General features: G+C 34.3%; 1 protein-coding gene and 1 long non-coding RNA gene across 3 annotated transcripts in view; one reads left to right on the plus strand and one right to left on the minus strand.

Moving 5' to 3' along the window:
• Window positions 1–18,852, minus strand: part of LOC110580914 — a 36,844-nt gene extending 17,992 nt beyond the window's left edge. Inside the window, exons 1-2 of the long non-coding RNA XR_002480369.1 lie at window positions 18,596–18,852; window positions 1,533–1,655 (exon numbers count right to left, since the gene is read on the minus strand). This is a non-coding gene — a long non-coding RNA (uncharacterized LOC110580914). The remainder of the gene's footprint in view (window positions 1–1,532; window positions 1,656–18,595) is intronic.
• Window positions 1–24,330, plus strand: part of SLCO1A2 (solute carrier organic anion transporter family member 1A2) — a 40,205-nt gene that overhangs the window by 13,896 nt on the left and 1,979 nt on the right. Inside the window, exons 5-13 of one of the 2 annotated variants that reach the window (XM_021690606.1) lie at window positions 464–610; window positions 3,279–3,377; window positions 3,970–4,191; window positions 6,616–6,780; window positions 7,989–8,184; window positions 11,514–11,679; window positions 13,675–13,847; window positions 20,340–20,404; window positions 20,959–21,076. In XM_021690606.1, coding sequence (XP_021546281.1) covers window positions 464–610; window positions 3,279–3,377; window positions 3,970–4,191; window positions 6,616–6,780; window positions 7,989–8,184; window positions 11,514–11,679; window positions 13,675–13,847; window positions 20,340–20,404; window positions 20,959–21,076 — 1,351 coding nt within the window. The remainder of the gene's footprint in view (window positions 1–463; window positions 611–3,278; window positions 3,378–3,969; window positions 4,192–6,615; window positions 6,781–7,988; window positions 8,185–11,513; window positions 11,680–13,674; window positions 13,848–20,339; window positions 20,405–20,958; window positions 21,077–24,330) is intronic. The other variant, XM_044914912.1, reaches the window with a different exon arrangement.

Raw genomic sequence — 24,330 nt, forward strand, 5'->3', positions numbered from 1 at the left:
AGATAATTGTGTTTCTTTTCTCTTCCCTAAGTTAGTATAGAAGTGGGGTAGCTCTCACAGCAGCTAACTGGGTTCAGTAGTTGCTGATAAACTATCTCTCTGCAGGGAAAAAGTTCTGGCTTTTAGTGTTTGTCAATTTCTGTTCATAAATACTGTCATCAAACTACCAATGTGTTGCCATTAAATACTAAATTGAAAAGAGATGTGTATACTCTTCATCTATCCCAACCCAGTAGGAATTGGCTCCCGGATACCACTTACATTTGACCATACCTAAGTATCCTGTCAGAAAATGCAAGTGGGATGGTCCAATGATACATTGCTGACATAGTAGTATAAATCACTGACAAGATGCCATGTCACATAAGAACTGTGAAATGTTTACCAAAAATGTAGAATTAAGTATTACTGATATTTTACTACCAAATCACTAATACCATATCTTTTTTTTCTTTAAATACAGACTGTGTGAAAGAAGTTAAATCATTAATGTGGGTATATATACTAGTAGGAAATATCATACGTGGAATTGGTGAAACTCCCATCATGCCTTTGGGTATTTCCTACATAGAAGATTTTGCCAAATCTGAAAACTCTCCTTTATATATTGGTGAGTTTGAAAATCTGCCTTAGCCTCTTCTCAGGAAAGGAAGTTCCTTACAGGTAGATGTCAGTTACTCGGACTCAGTGATTTCCAGAATGACGACCAGAGTACCTTGGTACAGCTGGTAATCAATAAAAGTTTACTGAATTAAGCTAACTCCAAAAAAGCTACTTTTCTAACTCTGTTTTTTGCTATTAAAAATACCACTCATCTAGTTGCCCCCAGAGTCCTCTTTGACTCATCCATTTCTTTGGCACCACTCTATATCAAGTCTGTTAAGTGATTTACCAATGTTTTCTTTAAAATGTCTCATATTCAAAATCTTTCTATTTTCATTACCTCTATTTTTGTTTGGGTCTACTTCACCTGTAGATTATTATAACATCTTCATTAGTTACTAGCATTTTCTTTCAATTTCTTATAAACATTTTTACAGTATATTTTTTCTCAAATATTGTTTTAATCATGTCTTCTCTACCATGTCTATAAAACATACTGGCTCTTTCTTTACTAAATCTGACCTCTCCACTTATTACTCAGTCTATTTAGTTTCTTCACAATCTCTCCATGCTAGTCAGGCTTTTTCAGATTCTTCACAAATATCTGGTTCATACTTTTGGGAATGTTTCTTGAAATTTCCTTTTCTAAAATCCATCAATGTCACCTCCCACAATAACCAAAATAAGATCTACCTTCTTATGTTGTCTTCCAGTCTCCTAAATGTTCTTAATTTATTATGAATAACTTATTTGTATTCTTTAGTTGTTCCATCTGTTGTTATTTACAAAAGTGTAACTTTTAGTCTGGAGACATTTTGCTATTAATATAGACATATATTTTAAGAACCAGAAATGTCAAAGAGGGTGAAAGAGGATCAGAACAGAGCTACACATAACGAAGATAGGTCAAAATATTTAGAGATCCTTACCCCAAGTAATCTTTGGCAATTTTTGATCACTCATTGATTTTGCAATAAGATTTTGCAATGTTTTTCTTTTCTGTCCTTTCAAATCCCTTCACGTACTTATCTTGAAAGAATACAAATACTTGCCTGCAATAAATTAACAAACACCGTGTTATAATCTGTATTTCTTTATTCAATAAATACTAGGGTGTATAATATATGGAAATAATAGTAATAATCTCTATATGTACTAAGATGAATAAGACATAGTCCATATAAGGTTGAGTATATAAATAACTACATAATTATAAATCAACCAAATCTGATAAATACCTGTGTGTAATTAAATTTGAAAACAATTAGACTTAAGAAAATGAAATAAATGTGGACATGCATATAATTAAATAACTATAAGTCAATAAGCTATACCATGGAAGAAAATAGTTCCATGTATGGCTTTGAAGTTTAGGAGAGAATATAAAAGCTAGAAATGAATTTTGAGAATCACTTATATAGAGAAAATAAATGAAATTGAGGGAGAAAAATGAGTTTTGTCCTGGGAAGCCATATATAGTGAGAAATCCTAGGTTAAAACACTAGGGAACACTTTTAGTTATTGAGCAGAATAGGAAGAAGAAAATCAAAGGAGTAGTCACAAGGGAAAGAGTAAACAATAAGTGCATAGTTTTGTGAAAGTATTAGGAGGAAAATTCAAAAGAGGAGCTAGCCTGCAATGTCAAATAACAAAGAGTTAGGAGAATGGAGACCAGAAAAGGACACCAAATAAGTGGCAAAAAGAACACTGGTGCTACCTGCAAGTATTTTGAGAAGAATGTGGAAGGATTTGAGTAGATTCAGGAAGTGGTGAGGGTGTAAATGCAGAGTCTAGTGAAAGGAAAGAAAGCAGGGTGGATGTGAGATACTGTAATCAGTGAATCAGGGAGACTGAACCAACACAAAAAAGGGCATGTTTAGTTGAGCAAGACCTCAGAGAAGATAGAAGGGGTTGCGGTCAAGAAGTCAGGTCTGTGTCCAGGAGAGGGTTAGCCTACGGAACCGTGGAGAAGGCAGAAGACATATTTTGAAGTAAGGAGGAACAAGTTGAAGAAGCTGGAGAAGCTGTCTGGGTTTCCAGCAGCCGGGAAGGCTCAGCCTCGATTCTGAATTGTAGATAAGCCATGAGCTCACTGATGATGAAATTCCAGATGAGTAAGAAGTCTTGAGGGCAGAGGGGACTGATGAGAATGGAAGACAAGAATTGAAGGATAAGAAAGGAGATCATGATGAAAGAAGAGAAGTAGCAGTAATGGTGAGGACATAGCCAGAAGAGGTTTCAAATCAGAAATGTGGGAGTGAAAGCTTTCTGAGAAACATGCCATGAGAAATTTATTGTAATGTGGTGCTGGTCTAGAATTCCTCTGAAAATGTGCGTACGGAAAGCAGCAAAAGAATCTCACTCTGTGTTGTGGTTTTGTCAACAGCGTGATCCCAGCCTATGCTCCTACAGCAGATTTACCTGCGATTTATCACGCAAGAGAATTTGGAGGCCTAGAGAAAGTGGTTTTAAATCTTGAGGTTCTTTTTCTCCACATTAACAGAAATAAACTGGTTACTTATATGTACACAAAGCTTAATTTTCTCACAAATTGAAAGTTTAAGGCAAACATATCTGAGGCAAAAACAATGCAGTCTTCAGACTCTTTATGGAATTAGGACTCTTTATGTGGGTATATAACTATACTTTAACTTTATATTTTCATTTATTTTTAGGGTTTGTAGAAACAGGAGCTATCATTGGTCCTTTGATTGGACTTTTGTTAGCATCATTCTGTGCAAATGTTTATGTTGACACTGGATCTGTGAACACAGGTAATTCAATAAAATTTATTTATAGGTCTAGAATATACAAATCACCTTCAGTTATGTTATCACAGGTAGTTCTTGCTTTAGTGGGTCAACTCGGTGAGTTGACTAATTCTACTTTTCAGGTGTGCAAACTGGAGTAAAGGAGTTTAAATAATTTTTCAAATATTTCAAACCAGTGAGCAAGAAAACAAGTTAAAATGCTGACCTTCTGACACAAAAGCCAGTGCTCTTTCTATTGTGTCACAACCATGTTTCCTTTTCTCAAGAGATATAAAGACAACGTAGGTCTGAATTTCTTTTAATCAAATAATCATTTATATGTAGTTAAATAGAGCTTGGAATTAGTTCATAAATATCTGTTTATAAATTCCCTACAGGAGAGGACAGAGAACCAAAATAATTTATTGCTAGGCAGTATTGTAATACCACATGTTGTCAGACAAATTTTATGAATGTCTAAATTGTTTACAAGGTCTGTACTTGGATAAAACCTGAGAACTGGTTTTATTAATAATATAATAGTAATATTAATAACTCTCTATAGTTCATGCAGGAAATCATGACCAGCTAATAAAATGTGTATATTTCTTTACAGATGATCTGACCATAACTCCCACTGATACTCGTTGGGTTGGTGCATGGTGGTTTGGCTTTTTGATTTGTGCAGGAGTGAATGTGCTCACTGCCATTCCTTTTTTCTTTTTGCCCAAAACGCTTCCAAAGGAAGGACTAAAGAATAATGCAGACGTCATTAAAAATGACAAAAAAGAGAAACAAAGAGAAGAGGTCAAGAAGGAAAAGGATGGAATCACTAAAGGCAAATATAAGAATTCTAAATACTATATAATTTACTTTTTGTTTTTTAGAGATGTGTCTCTATTTCATTCTAACACTATATCACGCTAGGGTGCATTAAGACAATTTGTCATTAACAGTCAGTAGTCAATAATGTCTAACAAGTCTGAGTCTTCCTGTGCTACTACTTGGGAATAAGTAATATAATTTGGAAGCCAAACTATCTGTAATCAGTATGTATATAAAATTTTATTTCAATTCAGACACTAAATAAATTCCCATTTGCTTTTAAAAAATCTTTTTTATAGAGAACATAGGTCTAATTAAAAAAAAAGAAATTCGAACTGAGAACAAAAGGAGGAAAAAATATACACTATTGCAAATAAATATATAGTTCTGAAATAAAAAAATGTTAGCTTGACTGTGAGCTTCCTGCAAGTTAAGGCAGGGAAAGAAAACACGATAAGTCCCATAACTTTCTATATTTGATAGAGAGAAGAAGAAGAATTCTTAAAGAGAAAGTGTTCTCCAAGTAACACATTGTAAAAAAAGAAAAACTCATCATATGATGTATAATGCAGGCAATATTGAACCACGTAGTAGTTTACCAGCAAGTGCAAATGCATATTTTATAGAACAGGAATTTTTTTTTTCCTTTTTGGATACATCTTCAATAAAAGTTCAAAGAATAATTTACAGAAAGTGTTTCTATGGGAAACTAAGCTAAAGTAGTCTAAGTGTTTAATGTTCAAGAACACTGATTCTCAAACTTGTCCATGTGTTGGAATTACCTGGGAAATTTTAAAAAATTACTGATGCCCAGAAATACTGTAGTATTCCCAGGAGGTCTGATTTAATTAGTACGAGGTATGGCCTGGGCCTTGGAATTCTTAGAGATTGTTCATTTACAAGGTAAAGAGGGACTCAGTCTCCTTATCTGTAAAATGGGGTAATAACAGTACTTATTATTACAGAGTTGTTGTGTGAGGGTAAAAGGAGGTCTGGCACATATTACTATTATTACTGCTATTAGTATTAGTGTTATTATTGTTGATGTTGCTACTTCTACCAACACCCATAAATTATAAGACCTGTTTGCACAGAATTTTTATTAACAATTACACATTCACTTAAACTACTATTAAACATAATGCTTCTCAGATCATTAGAAGCCAATTCAGAACCTTTCAAATTCCAGAGTGGTCATGATTATATTAACAATTCCTTTGGAAAGGCTGATATGGACTGATAGAAGATTTTAACACAGAATATTGTTTGTGATCTGCAAAGATCAGTTGGGGAAAGAACTGAGCTTAGTATGAGACATATAGAAAACAAGTGAAGCTTAGTATGAGACATACAGAAAAGACATTTGAACTACTGAGACTCATCTATTAGGACAGAGATGTCAACAAATATGGACAACTTAAAAAGCTCCAAAGTGCTCTGAACACAACTTTCTCACCTGCCATGTACTTTATTCATAAATATGAATTCTACAGCCAAAATAGATTTCTTTGCATTAAGCTATGCTACCTTCTCTCTCTCTCAGTTTGTTTATTTATTGATTCTTTGGATTTCAGGCAGCTTATTGAGCAAAAAATACACAATAAGTAAGGAAATCAAGACAAAGAATGTGAAGATAGGAAAAGTGAAAACTAATTATAAGTGAGACTTTGACTCCAAAATGGTGGCAGGGTGACCTTGGAACATTTCCAAGAGATGGGCCACAAATTTGGCCCTAAGCTGTGTCAGTCCACACCAACAGGGGAAAGTTTGGGTTATATCATTTACATAACCCTTAGTATGTACCAAATGAATCAAGATCTCAGAGAGTGGAACTTGGGGGTTTGTATTTTAAAAGATCTCCAGGTGGTTTCATTGTGTATCCAGTGTGAACCTCTGACAGGACCAAACTGTTGTTCTGAGGAAGTAGAAAAATACCCAGTACTTGAGAAAATTATATCCCATGAATTTCCACATATTTGAAATGGTCAGGAACAATAATATCAATATTTGAGTGTGAACTTTATCAAGTTGATCTCCTTCTAAACTTTAAAAACAGAACAAGCATCTTTCAGTCTAGATGATCTCTAGAAAAGAGAGACTATTAATAGAAGGGAAAAAAAGGAACTGGTGTGAATGCAGACAATATTTTGGTCATGTTATAGTTTTTCCTTAAGACACAATAACAACTTAGTGATGGTAAAACTGTTATGTTCGGCTCCCTGCCCAGTCAGCTGCATTACTGACTTGCAGAGGGTACCAAAATGATATAACTTTAGCTTTCAAGAGGTAACAAAACAAAATAAAGCAAAACAAAACCCAGTATGTGCACTATAAGCAAAAATCTTAATTTGGGAGGGTAGGTTCATGTTTTAGAAAAAGTCAATCTTAAAATGCAAAGCCAAGCTAGTTTAACTCTATTGTCATTCTTTCATTTCAGATTTTTTACCGTTCATGAAAAGTCTTTTATGCAACCCAATTTACATGCTTTTCATACTAATAAGCATTGTACAGTTCAATGCATTTGTTAATATGTTCACCTTCATGCCTAAATATCTGGAACAGCAATATGGAAAATCAGCTTCAGATGCAATCTTTCTAATCGGTATGTTTATTCTTCTCTATGTTAGTAGCTCACTTTTTTTTTTTTAACCATGAAAGGGTAAACAGTGTGATGATGGGTCTAGGAAACTCCTAAATGGAGATGTTTCTGTCCCTGGTACATTTCCCCCTTCCATTCTCCAGGGAAATCCACAAACGGTAGGGAAGGACAGAAGCCAGGAAATCCTGGCTTTCTTCTCTGCTCTCTTGCCGGTCAGAATACAAATTCAAAATATTTTTGGAAATCTTGGGGAATGTACAGATTAGAGATAATTTTCAGAGAGGCAAACCATTAATGTAAAAAGGAAAACAATGTTAATTCATTAGGAGTCTGAGTTTTACTCTTTTAACTCCAGGATATGAATTCCATGTCTCTCCTTAGTTCCCTGGGCCCCCTGGTGGTTTGAGATGTCTTTGCAGCCCACGCATTCTGATTTTTCCGTGACCCCATTAACTTCAGTGGCTCTCTTCCACCTTGGGTTTCTCCTGAGAGCTTTTTACTGTTTTGAAAGGTGAATTTCCCAGACTACCTGCATCCACATCACCTAGAATGCTTGTTAAAATTTCAGATACCTGGTGCCCACCGAAGACATACTAAATTAGACAATCTGGTGTGGGATTCTGGAATGGACTTTTAACCACTCTCCCAAGAAAATGTGATGGGATTCACTTACCCTGGCATTGTAAGAATGCAACCAAGGGCTGTCTTGTCCTTATCCTTGATTTTTTCCCCTTTTTTTTTAGGGAGAGGGACACGAAGCATAAATATACTTGACAATCATGGGTTCAGCAAAGTAAGCTTCCAAAGTACCTTGAGCTAAGTCAAATTCTTATTGACTAGAGAGGGTATAAACAACTGCAAAATCATATTACTCACAAACTACTGGTCAGCTTTGACTTGTCAGTCCTACCTGAACCATTAGAAAGAAATGTAGATCATGATCCCTGCATACAAGAAATTTACAACCTACTATAATTAATTAAATGAAGGATAGTGATAACAGTCTTCAAAATATACTTTGACATTGTGGGTCATTTAAAAATCTCTCTGTACATAATACATAACTAAATGGAGATAAAATTCAATCAGCTTTCTTCACTTTGAGTTGGACCTAAATGGTTTCTTATGTAAGACATATTAGATAAAAAGTGGTATCTTATTTGTTCTTTTGCTAAGTCACTTTGTAAACAACATTTCACTTACATTTATAGGCATTTATAACTTACCTCCAATATGCCTTGGATATATAGCTGGTGGTTTAATTATGAAGAAGTTCAAGATTACTGTCAAACAAGCTGCCCACATAGGATGTTGGTTATCTTTAATTGAATATCTTCTCCATTTTTTGTGTTTTCTCATGATCTGTGATAATTCTTCAGTTGCTGGCATAACTACCACTTATAAAGGGTATGTTGTTTTCTAATGAATGTCATACTTTTAGAACAGTTAATAATATATTTTATTCAATGATTACCCATGACCAGATCATTAGCTAATCGGAATTAATAACAATAATCCATGGTCTTTATCTTTCCTCCATCTGTCAATTGTAAGCCTATCCCTCCAGGCTCTAGGCTTATTAAAGAGCCTGGGAACATATTACAGGGTTAGTGAGTTATGACTGCACGTGTGTGTGTGTGTGTGTGTGTCTTTTTGATATCCTAGTAGATATTAAAGTTGATATCAAAGAAACTACCAATAGTTTTAGGTTGTATTAGGATATGTGATCCATATATTTTATACTCTCATAAATGGGTAAAAGTAAGAATTAACTATATAGTCTCAATCACCTTCATATGTTTCCACAATGGGCTTACATCCAGCATAACTGAATCCTAATACATGATATATTAATTCATATGTGAATTCATACATTTCATTTGTCTAATTAAGTCTCTATCATTGAATAGTTTTGGGTTTGTATTTGAGGGTTATCTGAATTTATAGGAAAGTTATGCATAGTAATGTTTTCTCTTGACTTTTGATAATACACATCCTAACAGATGTGAGATGGTATCTTGTGGCTTTGATTTTTATTTCTCTGATGATTGGTGATATTGAACATCCTTTCATTTACTTATTGGCCATTTGTATATCTTTTTGGGAAAATTTTCTATTTAGTTCCTCCGCCCATTTTAACACTTGGTCTTAGCAAAAAGGCTAAGAAGCGATCCTCTGTCCATTTTAAAATCAGATTGTTTGCTTTTTTGCTCTTGAGTTTTATTAGTTTTTTAAATATATTTTGGATATTAATCCTTTATCAGATGTATGATTTGCAAATATTTACTCCCACTCCATAGGGTGTCTTTTCATTTTGTTCCTGATTTCCCTTGCTGTCTGGAAGCTTTTTAGTTGATGTAGTTCCACTTGTTTATTTTTGCTTTTGTTACCTGTGCTTTTTGGTGTCCAATCCAAAAAATCATTGCCAAGACTGATGTCAAGGAGTTTACCCACTATATTTTCTTCTAGGTCTTAAATTTAAGGCTTTAATCTGTTTGAGTTTATTTTTTGTGTATTGTATAAGATAGGGGTCTAGTTTCACTCTTTTGCATGTGGCTGTCCAGTTTCCCAACATCATTTATGAAGAGAGTATCCTTTCTCCACAGTAAATTCTTGGTTTGCTTGTGATAATTAACTACATATGCATGGTTTATTTCTGGGTTCTCTATTCTGTTCCATAATCTTTGTGACTCTTTTTTATGCTAATACCATGCTGTTTTGATTACTATAGCTTTGTAAAATAGTTTGAAATCAGGAAGTGTGATACCTCCAGTTTTGTTCTTCTTTCTCAAGATTGCTTTGGCTACCTTTTTGTGGATCCATAAAAATTTTAGAATTGTTTTTCTATGTTTATGAAAAATGCCACTGGAATCTGTTTAGGGATTGCACTAAATCTGCAGATTGTTTTGGGTAGTCTGGACGTTTTAGCAATATTAATTCTTCCAATCCATGAGCATGGAATATCTTTCTATTTATTGGTGTTTTCCTCAGTTGCTTTCATCAATGTCTTAAAGTTTTCAGTGTACAGATTCTCACATCCTTGGTTAAATTTATTCCTTAAGTATTTATTCTTTTGATGCAATTATTGGATTGTTTTCTTAATTTCTCTGCTAATGTTTTGTTGAGGCTGAGCTTCACAAGGTGCTGACCATGCTCTACTCTTGGGCAAGGTTGCTGGCCAGGCTCTCTGGAGGAGAGAGGCCTCTAGTTGTATCCCAGAGCTGGGTGGTGCTAGAAACCATCCTCTGGTTGGGCAGAATCGCTGTCCACATTCTCTCATCAGGTGAGGCTGCAAGCTCTGCTCCATGATTGGGCAGAGTCACTGACTAGGTTCCCTGCCTGAGCAAGGCTTCAGGCTATGTTCAGCAATTGGGTAGGGCCAAAGGCTGGGCTCGGCTGCTGGGTGGTGCTGTAGTCTGGGCTCTGAGGCTACCCAGGGTTGCTGTTCAGGCTCCTTGTTTATGTGGGGCCAGAGGTTATGCTTAACAGGGCTATTAGCTTGGCTCCCAGACTGAGCAGGGCTATAGGATGGACTCTGTGGCTTAGGTTCTCAGGCCAGCCTTTCTGGATGGGTGGGACTGGAGGCTATGCTCAGTAGTTAGGCAGGACTGTGAATTTGCTTCCCTGCCCAGATGGGGCAGTTGAACTGTCTCCACAGCCAGTATGGCCTGTTGACTAGGTACCAAATCAAGCAGAAGTGCCAACTGAGCTCCTTGGCAAAAAGAAGTCACCATTCAGCTCTGTAGATGAGCAGAACCACAGGCTGGGATCTGTACTTGGACAATGCTGCAAGTAAGAACACAGTCCACCAAGATCTGAGTGCTGGTTGCTGTAATCCCTGCCCCCCTTCTCCTTCTCTATCTAATTCTTAATGAGTGAGGCCTGCAGATTCTCCCAGTGATCCTCACGAGGTGAGACCTGAATGGGCCTCCTTGGAAGCAACCCACAATGCTGAGGGAGCTTGATGTCAACCTTGGGCTCTCTTTTCCCACTGGCAAAATTGTAGGCCCAGGAGGGCCCTCTCAGTGTGGTGTTATGCTGACCTGGGGGTGGGGCAATTTGATTAGAGTGTAACTACTCCTTGTACCCTTCCAATGTGGTCTTTCTAGGTCTTCATGTTCCAAGGGGGTGCTTTAGCCTCACCCTCAGGTACTGGGATTTTCACAATGGTATCGTATCTATGGATAGCTGCTAATTGGTCTTCTTGGGAGGGAGACTGGTCAAGAACACCTATGTTGCCATTTTGATGACCACTGGACATTCTTTATACTAGGAGAACGTATTTGTTTACTCAAGCAGTTAGATTTCTAAAGTTAAATGTACTATCTGCATTACAAATTGAACTTACAGATTTTGATCTTCAAGGTTGCTTTGAAACAAGATCTCTTGTTACTTACTACCATATGGATTAACCATAGGGATTAGGTCATCTTCATTTTTGAGTTCTAATAATACCTGAAAAAAACACCCTCTATATGGAAGGCACTCAGTTAATGTCTGTTAATTAGCTATTTGTTTACCTGAAGTAAATCATTGAAAAGTGGCTATGTGTCACCAAAACAGGTATTTTTTTTTATGCCAGAGCTTAGTACTGAGGTCACACATCGATGTTGGGAAGATTTCTGTTTCTACTTTGGGGAGGAGAGGAAATATAATTTTGGATTAAGATGAAAAGAAGAAAAAGAAAATGCTCTAATAGTCTTTCAATATCCATGCATTATTTTAAATCATTTCAGAGTGCAACAAGATTTATATGTGGGAAATACCATCCTTGCTGATTGTAACAGGGATTGCAACTGTCCAACTAAAACATGGGACCCTGTGTGTGGAAACAATGGTGTGTCATATATGTCAGCTTGTCTTGCTGGCTGTGAGACATCTGTTGGAACAGGAATAAATATGGTAATACATTCTATTGGTCTTTTTACAGAACTTTGGTTTTATGCATTCCATTGGAGCTTTCCAACATGAACTGGCTCCACATTTGATAAAAGTAAAATTAAAGTCTTTCTGTATGTTCATTTGATTTGCCTTTTATTTCATAAATCTTATTTTAAACCTCCACAGTGTCTGACCACTGATCATTTTCTTTAATTTTTTTATTTGAGTATAGTAGACACTGATCACTGATCTTTAATTTCATAGCAGTGACATCATTACTCAGATAATTCTTTTTTTTTGCATTTTTAAAATTTTATTATGTTATGTTAATCACCATACATTGCATCATTAGTTTTTGATGTAGTGTTCCATGATTCATTGTTTGCGTATAACACCCAGTGCTCCATTCAGTACACGCCCTCTTTAATACCCATCACCAGGCTAACCCATCCCCCCACCCCCCTCACCTCTAGAACCCTCAGTTTGTTTCTCAGAGTCCACAGTCTCTCATGGTTCATCTGCCCTCCAATTTCCCCCCCTTCATTGTTCCCTTCCTACTATCTTTTTTTATCTTTTTTTTTTTTTTTTTAACATATAATGTATTATTTGTTTCAGAGGTACAGGTCTGTGATTCAACAGTCTCACACAATTCACAGCGCTCACCATAGCACATACCCTCCCCAATGTCTATCACCCAGCCACCCCACGCCTCCCACCCCCCACCACTCCAGCAACCCTCAGTTTGTTTGCCGAGATTAAGAATTCCTCATATCAGTGAGATCATATGATACTTGTCTTTCTCTGATTGACTTATAACCCTCCTACACTGTTGGTGGGAATGCAAGCTGGTGCAGCCACTCTGGAAAACAGTATGGAGGTTCCTCAAAAAGTTGAAAATAGCAATTGCACTACTGGGTATTTACTCCAAAGTTACAAATGTAGTGATCTGAAGGGGTATGTGCACCCCGATGTTTATAGCAGCAATGTCCACAATAGCCAAACTATGGAAAGAGCCAGGTGTCCATCGACAGATGAATGGATAGAGAAGATGTGGCATATATATACAATGGAATATTATGCAGACACCAAAAGGAATGAAATCTTGCCATTTGCAGATAATTCATTTTAAAAATACTCTGGACTGAAATATTTTTATCATTGAGATGAAGTTGGTGGTTTTGATCTCAATTATCCAGCTAATTGCTTTGCCATTTTTTTTCCTTTTCTGTATTTTTCACATTCTGACAGCTTTTTAAGAAAATGGAATTAGGCTTTTTGTGTGTGTGTGTGCCTAAAAAAATGTTATAATATTTAAAATGTTGGTTGGTAATAAAGTAAAATATAAATTTTGATTCTTATGAAAACCCGTATGAAATTCTTGTATGAAAACATACAAGAATTTTTAAAGGATTGACTTTACTCTGTTTTTGAAATGAACTATATTTTTGAAACAAAGCTTTATTCATAAGTATCTAAATATTTCCACTGAGTATTCTGAAACAAATTTTGTCATACTTCCTGTTGTAACAAAACAGTATATGTTTTTAAAAGACATGACTTTAGGGCGCCTGGGTGGCTCAGTTGGTTAAGCGACTGCCTTTGGCTCAGGTCATGATCCTGGAGTCCCGGGATCGAGTCCCGCATCTGGCTCCCTGCTCGGTAGGGAGTCTGCTTCTCCCTCTGACCCTCCCCCCTCTCATGCTCTCTGTCTCTCACTCTCTCTCTCTCAAATAAATAAATAAAATCTTAAAAAAAAATAAAAAATAAAAGACATGACTTTAGAATAGCTGAGCTATTGCAAATTTACCCCACATATTTAGAAAGAAATGCCTTTTTACTAAAACCATCCTTCCATGTTTTGTTTTATGCTATAATCCTGAGAGGCATCATAATAGAGATGAGAGTAAAGGGAATAAATAGTCTCCATCTTGATCCAGTTGGCTATGTAGAAAATATTTGTGATTTGTGTTCAAAATTTTACTTTCTTAAATAGGATAATATATTATTTTCACACAGGTGTTCCAAAATTGTAGCTGCATTCAAACATCAGGAAATTCATCTGCAGTTCTTGGGCTGTGTGACAAAGGATATGACTGTTCCATGATGCTCCAGTACTTTTTAATCTTGTCAGCAATTGGCAGTTTCATTTATTCTTTATCTGCCATACCTGGATATATGGTTCTCCTAAGGTACAAGAATCATTTTCTTTATTTGGGTTCCTTTCTGATCCTTAATTAAGGTACCCTTTTCTCAGAAAGCCACTTGGAGCCTACATTATCTAAGAATTCAGTGTTTTTATATATCATTTAATAAGAGTTTTACATTAGGCATTGTTGAATTTTACAAAATTTTATTGTTCAGGAATATGAATATTCATCTTTTGACATTTCTCTCCCTATATTTCCCTTCCTTATTTTTTGCAGTTAAATTATGTGAACCTCTCATTGTTTAACACAAGAGACATTTATATCTTAGTGTAAACTGTATGAAATGGTCATTTCGATAGGTAGAGCGCTTGCCTAGCAGTCATTTTATATGGCTCAAGCTATAAGACAGCAGAGTATAAAGCTATCAGAAGCCTCACCAATTAATACCTACAGGGCATTAAACAGGTCACTTGATCTGAGCTTCATTTCCTTAAATCAAAAATAGGCATAATAATAAATGTTCAACTCCTTTTACAAGGCTATCATGAGAGACAAATGATGAAGGGCTTTCTCAAACTAGGCAACTGCAGAGCTCCAATTCAAACTTAGGTGTCCTACAAATGTGTTCACTGAATTCCAGTATTCTTCATGTCTAGTAAACAATCATAAACATTCCTAGTGAACAAAATTTGCATCTTTTTCTCTTTTCTTCATATATTATTGGAACTTAGAAGAAGAGTTAAAATAACTATGATTCTCAGTTCGTAGCACATTATCCTCATAGGCTGGGACAAGTTTTCATTCTTGTTTTATTTTGCTATTTTTTCATTCCATCATTCACTTCCTCTTACCATAGGTACCCACATGAATATGATAGCTATATGATCTGAATGGATTGTCCTTTGTAAAATGCTAATATTTTTGTGGATATGCTGGAGGTGTTGTGCTATAAATCTTGTTTTGGTTCATAAGGCACAGGCATACATAAATTCACCAAGTACTGCTAGTACTTATGAGTTATTCTCACACCTTCACTGCATGGGGGTTCCTACCTCCTTCAGCCTCACTAACACTTGGAATTATCTAACTTTCGGACTTTGACTACTCCAATGGGTATAGAATGGTAGCTCACTGATGTTTTAATATGTGATTTCCTAATTCAGTGTGTTTAAGCATCTCTTCAAAATTTTTTTAGGTATTTAGGCTTCTGCTTCAAGATGCTTATTGATTTTCTTTGTCCATTTTCTATTACATTTCCTATATTTTTCTTGGTGGTTTTGTTGATTACTGTCTAAATTATAAATATTAATGTAATATTGTTTACATGATACAATTATCTCCTAGTCTCTCATCTTTCTTTAATTTCTCCACAGCATCTTTTATGAAATTAAATCCTAAATTTTATTGTACTGAAATCTAACTATTTTCTTGCCTTGGGGAGAGTCATATTTTATAAGTGTTTTTACATTCCTAATTTATAAAAATATTCACCTAAATTTTATGCTAATATTTATAGCTTCATCTTTTACATATGTTTCTTTAAACCATCACAAGTCTATTTTTATGGGTGGTGCAAGGGAGACAGTTGTTCAATGTTATTTTTTCTCCATATAATAGTTTTCCTAATATCAATATAAATAAGAGGTCCCTTCTCTGTTGATTTGTGGTAGCACCTTTTTCGTATCTCATGTTTTGATATTACATGAGTCTATTTTTTACTTTTTTTCTTATTCCACAGTTTTGTCTGTTCTCATACTGGTACCATATTGATTTTATTACTTTGATATTATGTATGTTAATGTCTTGTATGGTAACTCTTCCTCACCCACCCACCACTCTGACCTTTACTCTTTCTTTATTCTTTTCTTCACAAATTGATTTAGCTACTGATGTATGGATCTTTATACTCACATAGGAATTTTTATGGAGTTTGTGTGGATTCCATAGATTAATTGGAGAAAATCTGGCATCAAATATTTGTGAAAATGGAATATCTTTCCATTTATTTAAATTTTCTTCTATAGATACTATACACACATAAATCCAAATATATACATACATACAAGATTATATCATTTATAATTACAAACATATCCATATCCACATATGTCTATCCACACATGGATATGGATATGTTTGTATGGATACATATGGGTATGTATTTATTTGTGATTGTAAGGGGCACTATTTTCTCTTATATTTTCTAGTTGGTTATTGTTGATTTAGAGGAATGCTGTTAATTTTTTAAAGTTTAGTTTTTAATCCAACAACTTTTCTTATTCTAATAATTTGTTGATTTTGTTAGGCTTTCTACATAGAAATATGTGTAAATATGGAGAGTTATAGCTCTTCACTTCTAAACCTTATACATCTTAGGCTTTTTAAATTTTCTTATCATCAACTTGGATCTCCAAAACTGTGTTAAACGATGGTGGTGATAGTGAGTATTCTTGTACTTTTCTAATTTTTCTAATCTAAAAATAGACTTGTGATGGTTTCCATATAAATTTTTCCATTATACTTGCTGTAGATTTTCAGTATATAGTTTTCATCTAGTTTCTAAGTCTTTAATATTAAACTTTATTAAATGTATTTTTCTGCATCTATGATTCTGTAATTTTTCTACTCAGTAATTTTAGTGTAGTAAAATAAAATGGTAGTTTTTTTTATGTTAAACTGATGGCATGGATGAGAAAAACCATAGTTAGTTATGGTATATTTATATATGATTTGGTTTGTTTAAATAATACTTTATTTAAAATTGTTATATCTAACAATAGTAGACCTACTATTTTTTATTCTTTTTTTGCTTTGGAATCATTTGAGACCCCACACAATGAATTGATAAATTTTCTATTTTTTAATTTCTGGAACTCCTTACATTAAACATCTGTCTGTTGAAAGTTATATATATCCACCTGTAAAAGTATTTATACTCTGGGCTCATTTGGACAGTGATATTTGATTATTATTTCCATTTATTCAGTGTTAGGGCCTATTCACATTTTCCATTTCTACTTATACCTGTTGTATAATTACTTGTTAGTGAATAGGAGTTTATAATATTCTTTTATCATTCTGATATTCTCTGATGTATCTGAAAGGTTTACCCTTTTTTTCTTACATATTTTGTTTATTTGTCCCTTCTTCATTTTTTCTTGATCACTGTTGCCAGAAGCATATGTTTTATTTTTCTTCTTTTAAAGAATCAGTTTTGGTTTTGTTAATCTTTATTTCATGTATTTCTGCACTTCTTAATTTTTTTTTCTTTTAGGCTTGCTCTGTTTTTCTTTAACTATTTGAGTTTAATACTTAGATCACTTGTTCATTTTGACTACTGTATATAAAACTATACATTTCCTCCCAACTACTGCTTTAGCTATGCCTCAACTAGTATTTTCTTTGAAGATTTTTAACTATTTTGCAGTTTCTTTTATGATTTGCCCCACCAGACCAAGTTTATTTATTCATGTGTTATATAATGTTCATGTCTATTAGAACTTTCTATAGGTATCATTTTCTTATTGTTATTCCATTTTTATGTTCAGAGAACATATTCTGAAAGATTACAGATTGGGGAGGTGGGATATCAAGGCTTTCTTTGGGGCCTAGTGAATTTTTTGAGTATTTCATGTTTTTCTGAAAAGAATGGGTAACTTCTGCATTTTGAGTATACAGTTCTCATATCTCTTGGATTGAAGTACTTTGTTATCGAACTTTTGTAAATGTAATTCATCAGTTTTTCAGAGATGTGTGTTCAAATCTGTAAATATTGTTGATGCATTTCTCCCTATAATTCTGCCAGTTCTTTTTATTATGTTCAGTTAGCTAACATATAGTACATCATTAGTTTTTGATGCAGTGATCAGCAATTTGTTAGTTGCATATAGCACTCAGTGCTCATCACAACATGTGCCCTCCTTAATACCCATCACCCGTTTTTTTAATTTATATATTTGGAGGCTATATTATAGGATGCATATATGCTTTTGGTCATTATACTTCTATTATTAGCATCACTTAATTCTCTTCTTTACCTTTTAGCTATTTCTTTCAAGGAATTATATTTTGTTTCTTATTAAAATTGCCATTCTAGCTTTCTTTTGGTTCACTGTTCCTGTTATATCTTTTCCTTTCCCTTTATTTTCAGTCTTCAATCTTTCATTATGCTTCATAGTTAATTTGCTAGGTATGATTTTATCATCTAAAATTGGGACCTTTAACCCACTTATGTTTCTTATAATTATTGTGGTAAGGCTCTTTTTGCTATTTTATTTAATATATTCTATTTATTTAACTTTCTTTTTACTTCTTTTTTGCTTTCCATTGTACAGTGGTACCCCCTTATCTGCAAGGAATGTATTTTAAGATCTCTAGTGGATGCCTGAAACTGTGGATAGAATCAAACCCTACACATATTGTTTTTTTCCTATATATACATAACTGTGATAAAGTCTAACTTATAAATTAGACACAGCAAGAGATTAACAACAACTAATAATGAAATAGAACAATTGTAACAATATACTGTAATGAAGTTAAGTGCATGTGGTCTCTCTCACTATCAAAATATCTCATTGTGCTTTTTTTTTTTTTTAGATTTTATTTGTTTGACACAGAGAGAGAGAGCACAAGCAGGGGGAGTGGCAGGCAGAGGGAGAGGGAGAAGCAGGCTTCCCGCTGAGTAGAGAGCCCTGCTTGAAGAGCTCCATCCCAGGACCCTGGGATCACGACCTAAGCTGAAGGCAGACGCTTAACCCACTGAGCCACCCAGGCGCCCCTGTACTCACCCTTTTCCCTTTCGTGATGATGTTAGATGATAAAATGCCTACATGATGAGATGAAAGGAGGTGAATGACGTAGGCACTGTGATACAGGGATCGTAGCGTTTGGCTGCTTTTGATCTTCCAATGATGTGTCAGCCCGTGGACCATCTGCTTCCAGACTGCGGTTGACTTGTGGGTAACTCAAACCACAGAAAGTGAAACCACAGATAAGGGGGAAACTATGGTATATATTGGATGTTCTTCTGCTGCTTTGAAAGCTGTATATCTTTCAAATGGTTAACCTGATTATTGAAATTCTTAACTACGTTAATGTTTTACTATCAATTTCAAAACTTTTCAGTATTAGTATCTATCCCCTAATAAAACAAGTACCTAATCAGGCTCTCTTCATGACTCTACTTTCTTCCCCCACCTCTTGCCAGGACCATATTGTAGAATTTAACCCCGAGGTTTTTATTAATATACTTGTGTTTGTCTCTATTTTTGTGGAATCTTCCTGGATCTCCTACCATGATGGTAGAGGGGTGCAACATCAATGCCACTTTGCCAGTTTAAAGAACAATTTCAATTTCTCTCAGCATTTTCCCATGACTTGCATGCTAATTCTTCTGAATCTTGGATTCTAGAAATTGATGTTACTATCAATGCCAATCAATGATAGAGTTCATAGAACAGTTTAAACTGTTTAAACTGTTTAAATAATTTCGCTATTAGTATTTCATGCTTCTGTGAGATCATTAAGTGGTATATTAGAGATGGGGGGAAAGAAAAATTTTTCAGTAAAATTTAAATGCCCTATTTTCTGTATTAAATGGAAACCGTGGGACTAAGAGGGTCATGCTAGGTCTCCTGGCTTTGTTAACTGTCTTCTGAGTAAAATCATTGATGTTGTCTAACTAACCTATGTGTCAGGAAGATAATGTCTAGATCAAACTATGAGGTTTTCAAATTTAGTAAAACACTTACATTGAGAAAATGCCAATAAGATGACATTTTTGCTAAAAATGTATTGCATGCTTTTGTGAAGAAAGCTGCTTTTATTTTCTCAGCTTTGAGTTAATCAGGGAAGGAAATACAGTGGAACTCTCAAAGTGAATTCTTTGGGGAGTTAGCCATGCTAATGCCGGAGTGAGTGGGACACAAAAAGGGCCACTGGGGAATTATAGTCTTCATTTCTACATATAGGAATTTCAGGCAACAGTGCAAAAGTGGGGGAATTTTTGGAGAGAATGGAGAGATCTGTGTGACTCGAAATGATACCAAATCACGTAAAATATGTTTGCTTTGGATTTCTTTGTCATATTCCTTTGAAAATTTTTATTTTTGCTTTCTTTCTGCCTTACATTTACTTATATAAATTCTTGGCTTTTCTGTATTTTGTCAATACAAATAATTTAAATACAGCAAGGGTTGCATACTTTTGTTTTAGGCTGAAGGTTAATGAAGAACTGCCACTTCAATAAGTGGATATTGGGGTAGAAATTGATATGAAATATTTTCTTCTTTGATAACTCTCTGATAGAAATGAATGAGCAAAAAATGATGGGTAAAATGCCAAGGATCAGAAGTAGGGGTCCTGTGTAGGCTATATACTGGATAATTAGGCCTTGAATAATCAAGACCTGAGCGTGCAAAACAATTTTCTAGTGCCCAGTGTGTTACCAGCATACAAAAAGTTTAAAAAAAAATTATGACCGTATTTAAATCTTTACTTTTATTTTATTTGTGAATTTACTTATTTTTTTAGGTGTATCAAGCCTGAAGAGAAGTCTCTTGGTGTGGGGTTACATACATTTTGCACAAGAGTATTTGGTAAAAATAGTTATTTTTTCCAACATCAGATCATTATTAAATACTAAGTAAATGAAATCATTCTCTCAGAGTAATAGTCTAGCAAATATCCCTTCTGTTTGCAGCACTTTGTAATTTATATGAGAATAAAGTACAATAAGACATGGAGAACTTCCTCCTTTTACTTGAAAAAGATTTATCTGAACTTAATTCTACTTTTCATCTATTAGAAGATTTTAAAAGCAAATGAACAAAAAAATGTCTTGTTAAAGTAAAATGTACACATGATTGGTCCAAAGCACTGCAGAAAAAAATATAAAGAATCATTAATTCAATGTTCTTCTATATCAATAATTTTATGTTGCATTTATCCATCACATTACTTGTCCTTTATAATTTAGAAACTTTATAGTAAAAGTAACTTCTAATTTCTCAAAATAAAACCTAAAGCATTCTATTTATATTTTGTTAAACTTTATTTGTTCTACAGATAGAGAAAATGTTTCCAAACAAAATAATGTACCTTAATTCTTACCTTGTTGATGGATTATTCTTTCCCCCCTCTTTAATTGTAGCTGGAATTCCTGCACCTATATATTTTGGAGCTTTAGCAGATTCCACATGTTTACACTGGGGAATTTTGAAATGTGGTGAGTCAGGGGCATGCAGGATATATGATTCTACCTACTTCAGGTAAAGATAATAAATTTTTTGAAGAATTGTTTTCTAAGCACAGGCTGTACATGAAATGGCCCCATTCACGTATAACATTTTCTTTGTCAGGTTCTAGACTACTTTTGGTTGCGTTTCCAGAATATATGCTAATACTATATCTTTATTCCTTATTTATATACTAGAATCTTATTTCCTTACTATATTCAAAGTACTTGTTAAATATAAGCATGGATGGCTTCCTTAACCTAGCCTTTCAAAATGATCTTTGTTAAACTGGTTGCAATCAATACATTATTGAAAGTCATAGCTGTACATAAACTTCCTATCTAAATTACATTACTCTCTAAAGTGTTTCCATTTTATCCTACATCATTTTAACATCATATTAGCCTGAAACTTTACTTCCTTTCACATCCACCTCTACTTTTCAAAATGATATGTTTCCTCCTTCATTAAATTTTGCTGACACAATGTTCTTCATGTCTCATAAAGGCTTATTCTTTCGTTAATATAAATCTGATTTTAAACAAAGCTCAAGATCATATTAATGTGTTTTTTGACAAAACACTTCCATTTTGTTCTATTTTCATGTTTCTTTTCATTTGGAGACCTGAATTGTTAAATTTGTATTAATTTCTCTTGACAGGGCAGTACAAAAACTCTTTCATTTACTAAAAAACAATTTAGCATTCTTTAAAACATTTTAAGGTCCTATGTTGATTAACAAAAGGATATATGTGAAGAACTGTGAGGAGGGCAGACAGCATGAGATTCCTGTTTTCATCAGTTCTCTGTTCCCCTAAAGCTCTACAGGGGTAATGTGGAGGTGGGCCCAGGCACGCACTGTACATGCAATGGGTTTGCTTCACAGCTGAGAAACGGTGAGGATCACTAGTGTAGATCGGCCTCAACCTGCTGCCAGGATTCCTGTTGATAGTAGCCTTAATTGAATGCTATTTCAGACAAAATAATTATATTTGGTACCAACCTCTATTAGTCAGATTAATTAGAGTGGCTGATAAAGTGTACTCATGAGAAAATTCACCAGATGTTAATATTGTGTAGAAACAGGCGGTGGATATTGTTAGTAGTTCTCCATGGGTCTCTTATATTTCTGCATATCTTGTTAGCAGAGGCTTTTGCTGTAGACTATCTTTTCAAGAATGTTTGAATAGTAGATGACCTTGGAAGATATAGGTGATGTTTTCCTATGGAGCAGAGTTTGTGTCTAGGATGATAAAAGTAGTAACTCTCTCTAGGGCAAATGTTGGCAATTGGCTTGCAGCCCATTTAAAAGAATGGGATTTCCTAAACTCAGGATTTCTTAGCTGTGACCCAAACCCATTGTGTGCACAAAATCCACATAGGTCTCTCACTGTGTGATTCCTTTGGGACTTGAAAGTTAAGGAAACCAACCTGAATTTGCAGCTTTTGCTGACTGCTGTACTGTGAGTAAAAAAGCCCCGTGTCTCTGACCTAGAAATCTTTATCTTGAGCCAGCATCCATGCAACTGTGGCAGGCTAACCTGTTAGCTTAAAATCCAGGTAGGGGCGCCTGGGTGGCTCAGTCGTTAAGCCCAGGGTCCTGGGATCGAGCCCTGCATCGGGCTCCCTGCTCCGTGGGAAGCCTGCTTCTCCCTCTCCCACTCCCCCTGCTTGTGTTCCCTCTCTCACTGTGTCTCTCTCTGTCAAATAAATAAATAAAATCTTTAAAAAAAATAAAATCCAGGTAAAGTCTAGGACTCTTTTGCACTTCTTAAGAACAGAAATACTGATTAACTTTAAATTTTGCCAAAAATGTAAGGATATAAGGATGGCCACTTACATTTATTCCAAGCTACTAGAAAGGAAGAAAGGGATTAAGGAAAATTCAATGGAAGTAGGAAATAGGAAAATAAAAGCATACAAATTAAGTTTAAAAATAAACCTAAATATATCAGGTTTATCAATAAATGCAAAGCAAATAAACTTGCTTCTTAAAAGATAGTGACTTTCATGTGAGTTTCAGTGTCTTCAAAATTCTAGCTATATGTTATTTACAAGACACAGCCTAAAAAATAAAGTGTGAGGAAAGGCTGAAGATAAAAGTCAGAAACGATATACCAGGCAGATATTAAATCAACTTCTGTGTTTATATTAATGATTATGAGACAAAATAGAATTTAAAGTGAAAAGGATTGGGGCACCTGGGTGGCTCAGACGTTTAGGCATCCAACTCTTGATTTCAGCTCAGGTCTTGATCTCAGGGTCATGAATTCAAGCCCTGCATTGGGCTCTATGCTGGGCGTCGAGCCTACTTTAAAAATAAAATAAAATAAAGTGAAAAGGATCAATAGAGTTAAATAAGGATATTACTTAATAATAAAAGAAACGCTTTATCAATAATATATAGCAGTAATCAACCTATATATATCTATCAACCTAATCTCAAACATATAAAACAAAAAATTCACAAAATTACAGGAAGAAATCTAAATCAGAGTGGAAAATTTCAACAAACTTTCCCAATGAGTGAATAGAAAATGTAGGCAAAAAATTATTGAGGATAGAGAAAATTGTGAACCACCATATTGTACAATCTATCTACCTAATAGATCTATCTATCTGATAGATATATAACAATTTAAAAAAAGCCCAACCAATAGAATATACATCTTTCTCAAGCCTATAATAAACATTTATTACAACTAAGTCCAATGCCACAAAGTTGAAAAAAAAGAAGTATTGATACCATGTAACCACTATTTTCTGTCCATAATGCAATGCAATTAGAAATCTATGATAAAATGTTGCCAAAACCTCACATTTGAAATTACTTATAGGTCAAAGAATAAATTATAATAAAAATAATGAAGTAACTAGAACTCTATGTTAGTGAAAGCACTGAATGGGAAAACCTGTGGGACAAGGCTAACCCAGTACTCAAAGGTATATTTAGAAATTTAAATATATATATGTTTTTAAAAAGACTGGATTAGTGACTCAGAATTTAGAAAAAGGACAATGTAACTTCAAATAAAGTAGAAAAACCTGATAAATAATTCATTAAGTTATGTATTGATATATTTCCTATTTCAAATAAGAACAATAGATACAATATATTTTTTAAATTCCAAAGGGATATAACTGGGTTCAAAGATAATATACACAGAATAAAATGTATAGTATTATGCCAATTATTTAAAATGTAAAAACATATAAAGTAATTCTATACATTATGAATATATACATATACACTTTGTAAAACTATAAAAATAAACTAGAAACAAAAT

This window comes from Neomonachus schauinslandi, chromosome 5 (assembly GCF_002201575.2).
Source record: "Neomonachus schauinslandi chromosome 5, ASM220157v2, whole genome shotgun sequence".
Lineage (NCBI taxonomy): Eukaryota > Metazoa > Chordata > Mammalia > Carnivora > Phocidae > Neomonachus > Neomonachus schauinslandi.